The following is a 15,037-nucleotide window of genomic DNA, read 5'->3' on the forward strand; positions in this document are numbered from 1 at the left end:
CCCACGTCACCGTCTAAAATTCTGCCAACAACAGTTGATTCTGGTTCTGAGCAATGCTGGAGGAACTCATCAGGTCAGGCACCCTCTATGCAGGGGAATAAACTGTCAATGTTTTAGGCCAAGACCCTTCATCAGGATCCCACCATCCCGGTGAAGATTCTTGGCCCCAAACATCATTTGTTTATTCCCCTCTAAAGATGCCGGCTGACCTGCTGAACTCCTCCATCATTTTGTGTGTGTTGCTGAAGATTTCCAGCATTTGCAGATAGCTCCAGTTGAAGTAGATTCAACGCCATAGATCATGGGAGAGTACCCTGCCTGATACTTCCTTAATTTTGAGGCCAATACAACCTTCAATATCCCTCATCCTAATGGTCCACCAGCTGACCAATATTGGGATCAAACTAATGTTAAAAAATACTTCTCATTCACAGGGTTCAACAGAGAGCTCCAATACGACCACTGAAGATGAAGAAGGGAAAGGTAGGTTGTTATTTATACCAACCTGGTACTTTAATGATACCATTTGTGCAACAGAATTTTCTAACAAATGAGACAGACTGAAGCTATTCATTTTTTTGTGTTGTTATCCAAGTGACTTTGACCGTGGAATGATTGTTGTGCCAGATAGGCTGGTTTGAATATTTCAGAAACTGCTGATCTCCTGTGATTTTCATGCACAATAGTTCTGAGGGTGAAAACACCTTGTTAATGAGAGAGCAGAGGAGTATAGCCCAGTCTGGTTCACTCAAATAACCACACATTACAACAGTAGTGTGTAGAAGAGCATCGCTGAATGCACAACATGTTGAACCGTGAAGTGGATGGGTTACAGCAACAGAAGACCACTCTAATAAAGTGGCCAAAGAGTGTACATAATGGGTAAATAAATGTTAAAAATTTGGGTGCATGAGTTTTGAGGGGACATATTTACCTCTCCTCTCCATCTAATGTATTGAGAGTGAGTTTCTATGGCAGATTCCACCCCCTGCTGCTTATATGAGGTATCCAGACTCTGAGAAGTTCTTTGATGAAGTCGGTATCCATGCAACCATGTGTCTCTACACCCACATTGTCTGTCCACAGTCTCTGTCTTTGCTGTCTGCTCTTAATTTTGCTTCTAATTATTCTGAGCTTAGTTTGATGGTGCTTGCAGTTCTGGGAGTGAGCTTCAACACAGAACATAACCTTTAGTCCGCGCTTGGTGTGTAGGCTGCAGCTGACTTATCTCGAGTAGCTGTGGCTGCTGTCTCTCGCTCTGAGGAGGGAGATGTTCATGCTGCGGGACGAGCACCAAAGCTGAACTGATGTAGTTTGTAACCAAGGTCTGTGTTGTTAAGTGTGTTACAATGAATCACCAGATGCAGGTGATTTATGTACCCCATATGCTGAGTTAACTATGGTAAAGCATCAGCCAATTTGGATCAAACATTAATGAAACATCACTATTATCTGTAGAGTCTAAGAGTAAGTGACTTTGCCACAGATTCTTGGGCAAGTGTTTTGGGGATTTTTTTTGTTAAAAACGCAAGAGATTCTGCAGATGCTGGAAATCCAGAGAAACAAACAAACAAACACATACACACACACAAAATGCTGAAGGAACTCAACAAGTCAGACAGCATCTATGGAGGACGATTTAGGCCAAGACTCTTCAAGAGGACTGGAAAGGAATGGGGAAGATGCCAGAATAAGAAGGTGGGGAGAGGGGAAGGAGGACTAGCTAAAAGATGATAGGTGAAGCCAGGTGGGTGATAAAGGTAAAAGGCTGGAGAGGAGTGCACCATGGGAAAAAGGGAAGGAGGAGGAGACCCTGGCAGGTGAGGAGAAGAGGTCAGAGGCCAGAATGGGGAATAGAAGAAGAGGCTTTTTTTAATTAAAATTCTAAGTTGGTTAACTAAATTAAATGGGAATATTGAATTAATATTGTCATGTGTACTGATGTAGTGAAAACTTTGTATTGTACACCATCCATACAGATCAAGCAATTACAACAGTGCATTGAGATGGTACTGGGGAAAACAAAAACAGAATGTAGAATAAATTGTTACAGTTACAGAGAAAGTGCAGGCAGGCAGACAGGTACAAGGCTTTGACAAGTAGGTTGTGTGGTGAAGCATCACTGAATTCTGTAGAGTCTAAGAGTACATGAATTTGCCACCGATCTTCTCTAGATTCTTGGACAAGCATTTAAAGATTGTTTTATTAATTTACAAGTTGGTAAATTAAACTAATTTGGCCAATTGGTTTATTACTGATGTAGTGAAAAATTTGGCTTTGCATGCAATCCCTAGAGATCAATTCATTACAATGGTGCAGTACAAGAAGTTCAAAGTAAATTTATTATCAAAGTACATATATGTCACCATGTACTGCCCTGATACTCAATTTCTTGTGGGCATTCACAGCAGAACAAAGAAATACAGTACAATTAATTTTTAAAAACTATATACAAAGACCAAAAAAAACAATCAATGTGAACTAGAAGACACACTGTGCACATACAAGAAATAAATAACATTAATAAATAGTACTGAGAACACAAGATATAAAGTCCTTGAAAGTGAGTCCACAGATTGTGGAATCAGTTCAGTGTTGAGGTGAACAAAGTGAGGCTTATCCACGCTGGCGGAGGAGACTGATACGAAAGAATACAGAATAAAGTGCTACAGTGGCAGAGAGGGTGCAGTGCAGACAGACAATAAGGTGCAAGGCTGTGGTGAGGTGGACTGTGGAAGTTGCTGGCATTCATCACCCATGCCTCATGGCTAATGTGTTTGTCAACTGTTTGATGGTGTTTCTCCTGCAGTGTTGTTGGGGGAAGCACTCCAGGATCAAGACCTGGTGATGCTGAAGGAACTGCTATGCATTTCCAGTTTTCTAGGATGCTATGCAGTTTGAAGAGGGTCCTGGAGGGGTGGTTTGCTGCTCCGCAGTGATAGAGGCATGGGTCTGGGTAAAGCCTGGCAAGTCCATTTTGTAGCTAAGACCTCCTGAAGCCACTGTGCATTAGTTGGTGTGAGGGTTGAATGCTTGTTGTGGACAGGGTACCTGTTTTGTTCTGAATGGCATTGATCTACAATTCATCCAGGCATGTGGAGAGTCCTCCAGTGGGCTCCTGACTTCTGCCTTATTGCTGACATCAAACCTTTGAGATGTCACTTGCTACCAGATGCTCTTCATGGCCTCAAACTTGGTTGGCTTGGCTGGTCCTGTTACCTTCTGTTTTCTAATGACTACCTAGAATATCAATAAAGTGATACTCAATGATGTTAAAGACTTCAGTATGTAGGGGGCACAAGAGGTTCTGCAGATGCTAAAAATGTGGAGCAACGCACGCGAGATGCTGGAGGAAGTCAGCCTGTCAGGGGAATAAGCAGTCGAAGTTTTGGGAGGGGATACATGGGTGTTACTCTGGTTGGCAATCAGTGGTGAGCGGTGTGCTGCAAGGGTCAGTGTTGGGCCCACAACTGTTCACGATATACATTAACAATCTGGAAGAGAGGACTGAGTGTAGTGTATCTAAGTTTGCTGATGATACTAAATTGAGTGGAAAAGCAAATTGTGCAGAAGATAAGGAGAATCTGCAGAAAGATTTAGATAGGTTAAGTGAGTGGGCACATGAAGCACAATGAGGGTAATGTGAGGTCATCCACTTTGGAAGGAAAAATGAAAGAGCAGATTATTATCTAAACGGTAAAAGACTGCAGCATGCTGCTGTGCAGAGGGACTTGGGAGCGCTTGTGCATGAATCACAGAAGGTTGGTTTGCAGGTGCAGGAGGCTATCAAGAAGCCTTTTGGCATGTTGGCCTTCATTTAAGATTATGAGAGGCATAGATAGGGTGGATAGGTTTCCCAGGGCACCAATAGCAAACACCAGAGGGCACATGTACAAAATTAAGGGAGGGAAGTTTAGGGGAGACATCAGGGGTGAGTTTTTTACACAGAGGGTTGTGAGTGCCTGAAATGACTTTCCAGGGATGGTGGTAGGGGCTAAAACATTAGGGGTATTTAAGAGCCTCTTAGACAGGCACGTGGATGAAAGAAAAATAGAGGGCTATGGGGTATTGTGGGTTTAGTACTTTTTTTAAGGATTATATGGGTTGGCACAACACGGAGGGCTGAAGGGCCTGTACTACGCTGTAGTGTTCTATGGTATTGCTAGAGGGATTGAATTTAGGAGCAGGAAGGTTATGCTGCAACTATACAGGGTACTGGTGAGGCCGCAACTAGAGTACTGTGTGAAGTTCTGGTCTCCATACTTGAGGAAGGATAGACTGGCTTTGGAGGCAGTGCAGAGGAGGTTCACCAGGTTGATTCCAGAGATGAGGGTGTTAGACTATGAGGACAGATTGAGTTGCCTGGGACTGTACTTGCTGGAATTTAGAAGAATGAGAGGAGATCTTATAGAAACATATAAAATCATGAAAGGGATAGATAAGATAGAGGCAGGAAAGTTGTTTCCACTGCTAGGTGAGACTTGAACTGGGGACATAGCCTCATGATTCAGGGGAGTAGATTTAGGATAGAGATGAGGAGAAACTGCTTTTCCCAGGGAGTGGTGAATCTGTGGAATTCTCTGTCCAATGGATCAGTTGAGACTACCTCAGTAAATATATTTAAGTCAAGATTGAATAGATTTTTGCATAGTAGGGGAATTAAAGGTTATGGGGAAAAAGATGAGTCCATGGACAGATCAGCCATGATCTTATTGAATGACGGAGCAGGTTTGATGGGCCAGGTGGCCGACTCCTGCTCCTATTTCTGTTGTTCTCTGGCAGCTCACTCCATAGACACACCACTCTCTGTGTGAAGTTAACCCTTTGATCCCTTTTATATCGTTCTCTCTCACTATCAGCCTATCCCCTCTCATTTTTCATTGTCATTCCCGGGAAAAGACTGTGTGCATTCACCCTATCAATACACCTCATAATTTTATACTCTTCTTGAAGGTCACCCATCCGGGCTCCGAACAGTGACATCCTAGTCTGCCCAACTGTCCTGTAATCAGGCCCTTGAATCCTGACAAATCATCATAAATCTCCATTGCACTCTTTAAAGTACGACAGAATGGAGAGACCAACTAGCATAGGTTTATTTAAGTGACATTACAGACTGAAAGGAGGGAGCAGTCCCTTGTCTCTCTGGCTTTGTGAGTTTAGCCTGTGCAGCAGGTTTCTGTTCAGATGGAGCACTCACAAAGCATTGAAAACTCCTCGTGGGAATGCAAACAGACAATGGCACTCTTGTGTCACACTGACTGCCCGTGTACGTCAGAGTGACAGTGCAGAGGAGCAGAGAGGCACAGGCACGGGGTGATCTACGTCAGACCCAGGCATCTGAAGACTGAAAGTAATCTTTTGTTTCCACTTCAAAAAAAATGAAATTGCTGATTAAATTAAGGGAATGACTCAAACTAATTTTAGGATGAAAGAAACAATCTGATAGTTCAAACTTCGCTTCAAGCCGGCAACTTTTTACTCATAGCAGAATTGGGTAATACAAGAGGGGATACGTTTAAGATGATTGGAGGAAAGTAAGAGGGGTGTCAGGGTAGATACTTTACATGGAGAGTGGTGGGTGTGTGAAACACGCTGCTGGGGATGCTGGTAGAGGCAGATACGTTGCCATTTGAGAGACTCTTGGATCAGCGCATGGGTGAAAAAGAAATGGAGAGCTGTGGAGGAAGGGAAGGGTTAGATTGATCTGAGAGGAGGTTAAAAGGTTGGCACATCATGGGACAGAGGACCTGCTTCCTCTTGCACTGTTCATACAGGGATCTTGGTCATTTGCCTGAAGCTAGGATTAATCAGCAGGTGTTAAAATTGCTCTGAATCTTTATCATGTGGTGCAGTCAACAACAGCCAAATGATAAAAGAAGACTAAGCCAGCAATTAGGAGCAATTTACACACCAGATGGCTAGAGTTGCTTCTCCCAAATACACTGACCACAGGGATGTATAAAGGCAGGCAGAAATGCATCCAGGAGCTGGAAACCCTCAGTTATTGAAACTTAGTGACTGACAAGGCATATATCATTCCAAATGTTGTCACTCAGTTGTTCCTGCTGTTTAAAAGTTAAAATTAAAGATATTGAATTTCTGAGCAATCTGCCATACAATAATTAAGTAACCCATTGGCCTGCAATAATGGGAGAATTGTTAATTGGTTTAATTTTGTCACATATACCAAGATACTGAGTGGTCGGGTGAAGGTACGTCTATAGCAAAGGAGGTGTAAGTAGCTCCTTCCCTCCACTACTCTGCAGGTCACTTTGGGCAAGGTGTAGCACCTGCTTAGCACCCCCCCTCCCCCCCCATCGATCAGGGCGTGTATCACAAGACCTGGTTACATGATCACTGGTGCCAGGCAGACAATCTCTAAAAACTATTAAAGACACTGCTCAGAAGAAAAATTCTGTAGCAAAATTTGCCAAGAACAATCACGGTAATGCAAAGACCATGATCACCCACACCATACGACACGACACATAAAGAAACTAAGATACAGTGAAAAGCTTTTTGTTTGCATGCCATCCTGGCAGATTATTTCATGCATAAGTGTATAGAGGCAGGACATAAGGGGAAAGGGGTGGGGGAAGAAAGCTAAATATAGTGTTACAATTACAGGGAATGTGATGTGGGCCAACAAACTAGGTCAAAAGGCAATTTGGTGAACTGAGAGATCAGGGGTTCATCTATAGCATATAAAAGGCCATTTAATAGCAGAGTAGAAGCTGTCTTTGAACCTGGTTGTGCATGTTTTCTGTATCTGTATCTTCCACCCAATGGAAGGGGGAGAAGAGAGAATGACCAGGGTGGTGTGGGTTTCAGATTATGTTCACAAGAAAGTCCAAAGATGCTGGAAATCCAGAATAACACACATAAGACGCTGGAAGTGTTCAGCAGGTCAGGCAGCATCTGTGGAAATTAATAATTGACATTTCAGGCTGAGACGTCAACTACCTATTCATTTTCATAGATGCTGAGTTCCTCCAGCATTTTTTATGTATTGCATTTAATTATGTTGCTGCCTTCCCAGTGCAGTGAGAAGTGCATATGGAATCTATGGAGGGCAGGCTGGTTTCTGTAATGGACTGGGCTATGTTCACAACTTGCAATTTCTTGTGGTCACGGGCAGGGAAGCTGCATAACAAGTTTGGCAGTACAGTAGAGCATAACGCCATTGTCGAGCCAGCAACCTGGGTTTGAATCTACCACTGTCAATAATGAGTTTGTGCATTCTCCCTGTGACCCCATGGGTTTCCAACGGGTGCTCTGGTTTCCTCCCACAGTCCAAGGATGTATGGGTTAATGAGTTAATTGGTAACATGGGTGACGTGGGCTCATTAGGCCAGAAGTGTCTGTTACTGTGCTGTATCTCTAGATAATTAAAACAAAATTCCACCCAGGCCCCTACAGAATTCAGTCAAATAGAATGTGAAGTTAATGTTAGTCATTCGGACCACGTAAAAACACAATCCTTCAAAATTCACCGATCACTGTGTACATCCAGATCTATGTCACTGTAGTTGGTATTACAGTAATTCTAAATTGGCATGGCAAATCACTCAAGTGGCAAGGAAGGATAGCAATTTGCATAAACTGTCGATAATTTTTTTTAATGTAGCGTTGAGGTGGGTAGTAGAGGGATCATATTGAACATAGAACACTACAGTATAGTACAGGCTCTTCGGCCCAAAATGTTGTGCTGACTGTTCAACCTGCTCTAACCCTTCCCTCCCACATTGCCCTCCACCTATCTAAGAGTTTTTCCAAATGTCCCTAATGTATCTGCCTCTGTCACCGCCTTTGGCACTGTGTCTCACGCACCCACCTGTGAGAAACCTGCCTCTGACTTGCCCTCCCCCCAGGCATTCATCCATTTGAGGACCTGATTATAGGGAAAGGCTGTATCTGTTAGGAATTCATTCCCTGGAATGGAGAAGATTGAGAGGAGACGAGAAAATCTGCAGATGTTGATGAAGGTGAAGAGACCTAAAGAAGTGTTTTGGCCCAAAAAGCCGATTGCTTACTCTTTTCTGCCTGGTCTGCTGAGTTCCTCCAGTATTTTGTGTGTGAAGATTGAGAGGAGATTTGATTGAGATATACACAATTATGAGGGGTATAGATAGGGTAAATGCAAGCAGACTCTTTCCACTGAGATTGGGTAACATTTTATTTATTCATTAATTAACATTTAGAGATACGGCGTGGAGCAGCCCAACGGGCCCACTGAGCCACACCGCCCAGCAACCGACCAATGTAACACTAGCCTCCTCACAGAGCAATTTACAATGACCAATTAAGCTACTAACGGGTACATCTTTGGACTGAGGGAGGAAACCAGAGCACCCAGACGAAACCCAGGTGGGTCACAGGGAGAAGATCCCTTGGATGGCGTCAGAATTGAACTCCTCAACAGACCAAGCTGTAATGTCGGCACACTAACCGCGATGAGGATCAGTCAGAAAGGACAGAAACAGTTTCCCAGGGCAGATGTGTCAAATACTAAAGGGTGTAGCTTTAAGGTGAGACAGGGAAAGTTTATATGAGATCTACAAGGCAAGTCTTTTTATGAAGTGTACTAAGTGACTGGAACGTATGCTCAGGGAAAGTTGGGGAGGCAGGTAGGTGGCTGGAAAACCCTACCAGAGAAGTTCTAGTTCTACTGCCTGATACACCACTGGCAGTTAGGGCAGCAATGAAGGTCCTCCATTTCTGGCAGTGTTCAGGGCTTCCTTCATCATGTCTGTAGCTCAGTTTTCACTACTGTCAGGAATATCATCACACTCAGATATAGAAGGATTCTTCATTGCTGTTACCATGACGATTTTGTCTTACTAGTCAGGGTTGTTAGCCTGTGATGAACCCCCGAACCTGAAGGACTGGTGGGCCACTCTTAGTCTGGCCTCTACCCTTTTACCTGTCTTGCATGGGTGACTCTATCCAGAGCAAGGCATTAGGCCTTGATTCCAGCAAACATAGCTCTCCAGGTCATTGATGCATGCAAGCACCCATACCTTACAACAGGGTTGTGGTCCTCCTGGGGGTTCCTGGGAGATGATGGATGCAAATATAACGGAGGTGCTTAAGAGGCTTTCAGATAGGCACATGGATGTGCAGTGAATGGAGAGGTAAAGGTCAGGGGCCTAGACCCTGGAGGTGTGTGTGTGTGTGTGTGTGTGTGTGTGTGTGTGTGTGTGTGTGTGTGTGTGTGTGTGTGTGTGTGTGTGTGTGTGTGTGTGTGCGTGTCTGTGTATCTTAATCTCTCCCTCTCCCTCACCCTCTCTCTCCCTCTCTCTGAAATAAGTATGTGTTAAGCCATTTTATTTGTATGTTTCATGTTTTTGCTCAATGATGATGTCATTGCATGCCAGCGGACCCCCTCGATCTAACCGAGAGTCAGTCAGCTACCACGGACACTTTAGAGTCAGTTGACGTTGACCACACTCCTGAGGTGACAGCGTGTAAGTGTGCAGTGATCCTTGTTAGCTGCCATTTTGGTGTGCTGTGTGATACCACTCTGCCCTTGCATGGAAGGGTAAACCATAACTGGTGGATGAGCTTTGTAAGTGTGTAGTTAGTGGCAGACTTACAAAGGTGTACAGATTGATGTGGAGAAGTGTGTAGAAGCTACTAGTTTGTGGCTTCCTTTTCAGTACTAAACCCACTAAAATACAAAAATACATACCGATCTCCCCATCTACAAACGTTCAAAGTCCAATATCTGCAGTGCTATGGAGGAGCACAGAGTGTGTGTGTGTGTGTGGGGCGGGTTGTCCTAAATGCTGGTTCTTCTGTGCATTGTCTGCTGGCCATATTACAGGATGGAGTTTCCAGAAGCCATTCCTACCAACACCGCATTCTTCAGAGCAAAGAGAGGGGGAGGAACAAAAATTTAAATAATTAACAGTTGTGTATCAGCTGTTGTCTCTTAGCTTCTCTCTCCCTTCTCAGTCTGCCTGTCCGTCTGTCTTGTCTGCACTCCCCCCATCCACTTCCCCGCTTTTACCCCACTCACTCCCATGCACTCCACACCCTCCCTCTACCCTACACTCTCCTTTCCATCCCATGCCCTCTCTGTACCAGACTCTGTCTCTCTCTCTCTGCCGCACTCTCTCTTTCTGTCCCACTATACATCTCGCTGCCCACTCTCTCTCTCTGCCCCACACACTCTCTCTACCCCATTCCCTCACATGTGCCCCACACCCTCCCTTCCACCACACCCTCTCCCTGCCCCATTCTCTCTCTCTCTCTCTCTCTCTCTCTCTCTCTCTCTCTCTCTCTCTCTCTCTCTCTCTCTCTCTCTCTCTCTCTCCTCTTGATCCAACTACGATGAAACACTTTCAGCAGCAGCAGAGGTATGTAGGCATGTATAGCCTTATGAAGGATTACCTTTTAAAAGACAATTCTAATGTGAAGTGAGGAACTTATCCACAGCTGTTTGGTGATGTTTGATAACATCCAGAAAGCGAGAATGGAAAGCCAACCATCGATCTTTGATGGGACCTTTCTTTACGTTGAAACAAATAGCCTGTTAGAAAAATACCATGTGAGGAGAAAATGGTGGTACTCAGTGAAAAGCACTTATTGTCCTGGACACACATGCACAGGGTATAAACACCATAAAAATTAGCTTTTTGCAGTACATTACAAGCATAACAAACATAAATTAATTAACTTAAATTAACATAAGTAATACACCATTGAGCACATCTACAAGGAGCACTGCCACAAGAAAGCAGTGTCAATCATCAAGGACTCCCACCATCCTCTTTTCCCACCACTACCATAGGGCAGGAGGTACAGATCACCAGCTTCAACAGCATTTATCACCCTCCAACCACCAGTCTCCTGAACTGATGTGGATAACTTCACTCACCTCAACTCTGAACTGATACTACAACCTACATGCAGATTCACTTTCAAGGACTTTACAACCGAAGATTAGGATGCCTGGGCTCCGTGGTGAATTGCCCACAGAAGGCAGAGAGTAGTGGTTGATCTAACTGGAGGTCTGTGATCAGCAGGTTTCTGCAGGAATCTGCACTGGGACCTCTGTTGTTTGTGATGTATATAAATGACCTAGATGAAAATGTAGATGGGTGCTTTATTAAGTTGACTGATGTTGTGAATAGTGTAGAAGACTGGCAAAGATTACAGCAGTTGCAGATATGGGTGGGGAAATGGTAGATGGAGTTTAACCTGGCAAATGTGAAGTGTTGCACCTTGGTAGGTCAATTATAAAGATACAGTACACTGTTAAGGGCAAGATCGTTAACAATGTTGATGAGCAAAGAGATCTTGGGGTCCAAGTTCATTGGTCCCTGAAAGTGGCTACGCAGGTTGATAGGGTGGTTAAGGAGGCTTACAACATGCTTTCCTTTATTAATCGAGGCATTGAGTTCAAAAGTCAGGAAGTGGTGTTGTAGTTTTATAAAACTCTAGTTAGACCTCACCTGGTGTATTACATACAGATCTGGTCACCTTATTTTAAGACAGACAGACAGACATACTTTATTGATCCCGAGGGAAATTGGGTTTCGTTACAGTTGCACCAACCAAGAATAGTGTAGAAATATAGCAATATAAAACCATCAATAATTAAATAATAATAAGTAAATTATGCCAAGTGGAATGTAGAGGCTTTGGAGAGGGGGCAGAAGAGGTTTACCAGGACGTTGCCTAGATTAGAGGCTATGTGTTATAACAATAAGATAGACAAACTTGGATTGTTTTCTCTGGAGCGACGGAGGTTGACAGGAGATCTGAAGAGGCATAGACAGAGTAGACAGAGAGTAACTTTTTTCCAGGGTTGAAATGTCTAATACCAGAGGGAATGCACTTAAGTTGAGAGGGAGCAATTTCAAGGGAGACGTGAGGGACACATCTATTACACAGAGCGTGGTGGATGCCTGGAATGTGCCTGGACTGGTGGTAGACGCAGTCACATTACCAACTTTTAAGCAACATTTATATAGGCACATATAGGTAAGGAAAATGGAGGGATATGGAAATTGTGTAGGCAGAAAGAATGAGTTTGATTGGCCATTTGATTACTAAATTATTTGGTATGGCTTAATATTGTAGGCTGAAGGGTCTTTTCCTGTGCTGTACTGTTCTGTATTCTAACTCATGTTCTCAGTATTATTTTTTTGTGGTTTGTCAGCTTTTGCACGTTGGTTGTTTGTCAGTTTATATATGTTTTTCATAGGTACTTTTATATTTATATATTTCCTGTAAATACCCACAAGAAAATGAATCTTAAGGTAGTCTATACTGTGATAATATACATAGTGTGATAATAATTATAATTTTTTAAGCAGAAGAGAGAGATCAAGTAGTTTCATTTTTCAGACATAATGATTATTAAATCTCGGTGCAGCATGGTGGCGTACCAGTTAACACAATCGCTTTACAGCAACAGTGATCGCCAGACGGGGTTCAGTTCCTGCCGCTGCCCTGTAAGGAGTTTGTACATTCTCCCTGTGACTGTGTGGATTTCCTCTGAGTGCTCTGGTTCCCTCCCACGTTCCAAAGGGTTCAACGATAGGGTTAGTACGTTTCAGGCATGCTGTGTTGCCCCGGAAGCTTGGCAACTCTTGCACATCCTCTTGTTGATCGCTGACACAGAATGGTGTATTTCACTGTATGTTTCGATGTACATGTGACAAGCAAAATTAATCTTTATCTTCAGACTTCGATAGGCTGAACAACCTTCTTATGTGCATTAGCAATCTATAGAAAGCTTCCCGTAAAATCAAAGTTCACCGTAAATTTGATATCGAAGTACTTATGTGTCATCATATACAGCTCTGAGATTCGTTTTCTTGCAGGCATACTCAATAAATCCAAGAAACACGAAATAATCAGTGGAAGACCTCAGCTAGCAGGACAAACAACCAACGTGCAAAAAGACAACAAACTGCAAATACAAATGAAAAACAAAGGAAGTAATAATAATAAATAAGCAATAAGTGTTAAGAACTTGAGATGAAGCATCCTTCAAAGTGAGTCCATAGGTTATGGGAACAGTTCAGAGATGGGGCAAGTGAAATTATCCCCTCTGGTTAAAGAGCATGATGGTTGAGGGGTAATAACTGTTACTGGACCTGGTGGTGTGAGTCCTGAGGCTCCTGTGCCTTCTTCCTGAAAGCAACGGAAAGAAGAGTGCATGACCTGGGTGGTAGGGGTCCCTGATGATGGATGCTGTTTCCCAGCAACAGGGCTCTGTATAGAACCACTCAATGGTGGGGAGGGCTTTACCCATGATAGATTAGGCCATATCCATCACTAATTGTAGGATTTTCTGTTCAAAGGCATTGGTGTTTCCATACCAGGCTGTGATGCAACCAGTCAATATATATTCCACTACATATCTATAGAAGTTAGTCAAATTTTTAGAATTCATGCCAAATCTACTCAAACTCCTACAGAAGTAGAGGTACTACCATGCTTTCTTTGTAATGACACTTACCATCAGACCATAACATATAGGAGCAGAATTAGGCCATTTGTCCCATCGTGTCCGCTACGCCATTTCATCACAGCTGATCCAATTATCCTCTCAACCCCAAATTCCTGTCTTCTCTCTGTATCCCTTCTTGCCCTGACCAATAAAGAACCTTTCAACCTCTGCCTTAAATATACTTAATGATTTGGCCTCCACAGCTGCTTGTGGTAAAAAATTCCACAGATGTGCTGAGCCCTACACAGATCCTCTGAAATGTTAGCGTCGAGCAATTTAAAGTTGCTGACCTTCTCCAGCTCTGATACCCCAGTGAGGACTGGCTCATGAACCTCTGGTTTCCTCCTCTTGAAGTCAATGATCAGCTCCTTGGTCTTACTGACTTTGAGTGAGAGGTTGTTGTTATGGCACCACTCAGCCAGATTTTCAATCTCTTTCCTTTATGCAAATTCATCACTGCCTATGACAGTGGTATCATCCACAAACTTGAGTGTGGATTTGGAGCTATGCTTTAGAGCAGGGGGCTAAGCACACAGCGCACCTGTGCACCTGTGCTGATGGAGATTGTACAGATGGAAATTGTGTAGGTGATGTAAAATCAAAATAATCCCAATACATAACATTATAAAAGCATTAGACATAGGAGCAGAGTTAGGCCAATTAGCCTATTAAGTCTACTCCGCCCTTCCATTAAAGGTGACTTATTATCTCAACTCCTTTCTCCTTCCTTCTTCCTGTAACCTTTGACACCTTTAATAATCAAGAAAATACAGCAACTTGCTCTGAAAACATCCTTTTAATTCCTCCTGCCAGTTACCCTTCCCTGTACAATTTATTCACTGTTCTAAATCAGGCCATTATAAATATTCAATTCCAGAACCGTTTTAATGATTGGAAAACAGTGATTCATATTTTACATAGAAAGCAATTTAAAATCATACTTATTGTTAACTCGCACTCAAGGATGATTTTCCGCCCTTGCAAATAACACCATCCCAGGGCATGTTTTATGGTTGTTGATCATGAAGTATGAAAGCTAGTTTATGGTGTCATCTCCCCATCAGACTTCTCTGCCACACACCAGCTCCCACATAAATGAGCGATACCCAAAGCTCTTCATTTTTACGATGCTGTTGATGAAAGCTTGCTTGGTCAGCACATTTTAGGCCAAGTGACCCAGAAGAGGAATTATTTATTAATTGATTATTATTTATTAATTTGTGAATTATTAAATCATATTGTATTATTTGATTGATTAATTGTTATAGAACTGTACAGCACAGAAACAGACCCATTCAGCCATCTAGTCCGTGCCAAGCTGTTATTCTGCCCAATCTCATTGACCCTCACCTGGATCATTGCCCTCCTTACACTTTGCATCTCTGTACTTATCCAAACTTCTCCAAAATCAGAGGTTCCCAACCTGGGGTCCACAAACCTCTTGCTTAATTGTCTTGGTCCATGGCATAAAAGAGGTCTTAAGTGCTGAAACCAAACTTACATCCACTGCTTCCACTCAGGCTCCTCTTGAATATTTCACCTTTCACCCTTAACCCATGGCCTCAG

The 15,037-nt window shown here is 43.1% G+C and overlaps 1 protein-coding gene across 2 annotated transcripts in view; it reads left to right on the plus strand.

The window, feature by feature from the left end:
* camk2g2 (calcium/calmodulin-dependent protein kinase (CaM kinase) II gamma 2) overlaps positions 1–15,037 on the plus strand; it is a 468,766-nt gene that overhangs the window by 412,791 nt on the left and 40,938 nt on the right. For both annotated transcript variants that reach the window (XM_059946757.1, XM_059946756.1), the window contains exon 16: positions 435–483. In XM_059946757.1, coding sequence (XP_059802740.1) covers positions 435–483 — 49 coding nt within the window. The remainder of the gene's footprint in view (positions 1–434; positions 484–15,037) is intronic.

The sequence above is a fragment of the Hypanus sabinus genome, chromosome 21 (genome assembly GCF_030144855.1).
Source record: "Hypanus sabinus isolate sHypSab1 chromosome 21, sHypSab1.hap1, whole genome shotgun sequence".
In the NCBI taxonomy this organism is placed as follows: Eukaryota; Metazoa; Chordata; class Chondrichthyes; order Myliobatiformes; family Dasyatidae; genus Hypanus; species Hypanus sabinus.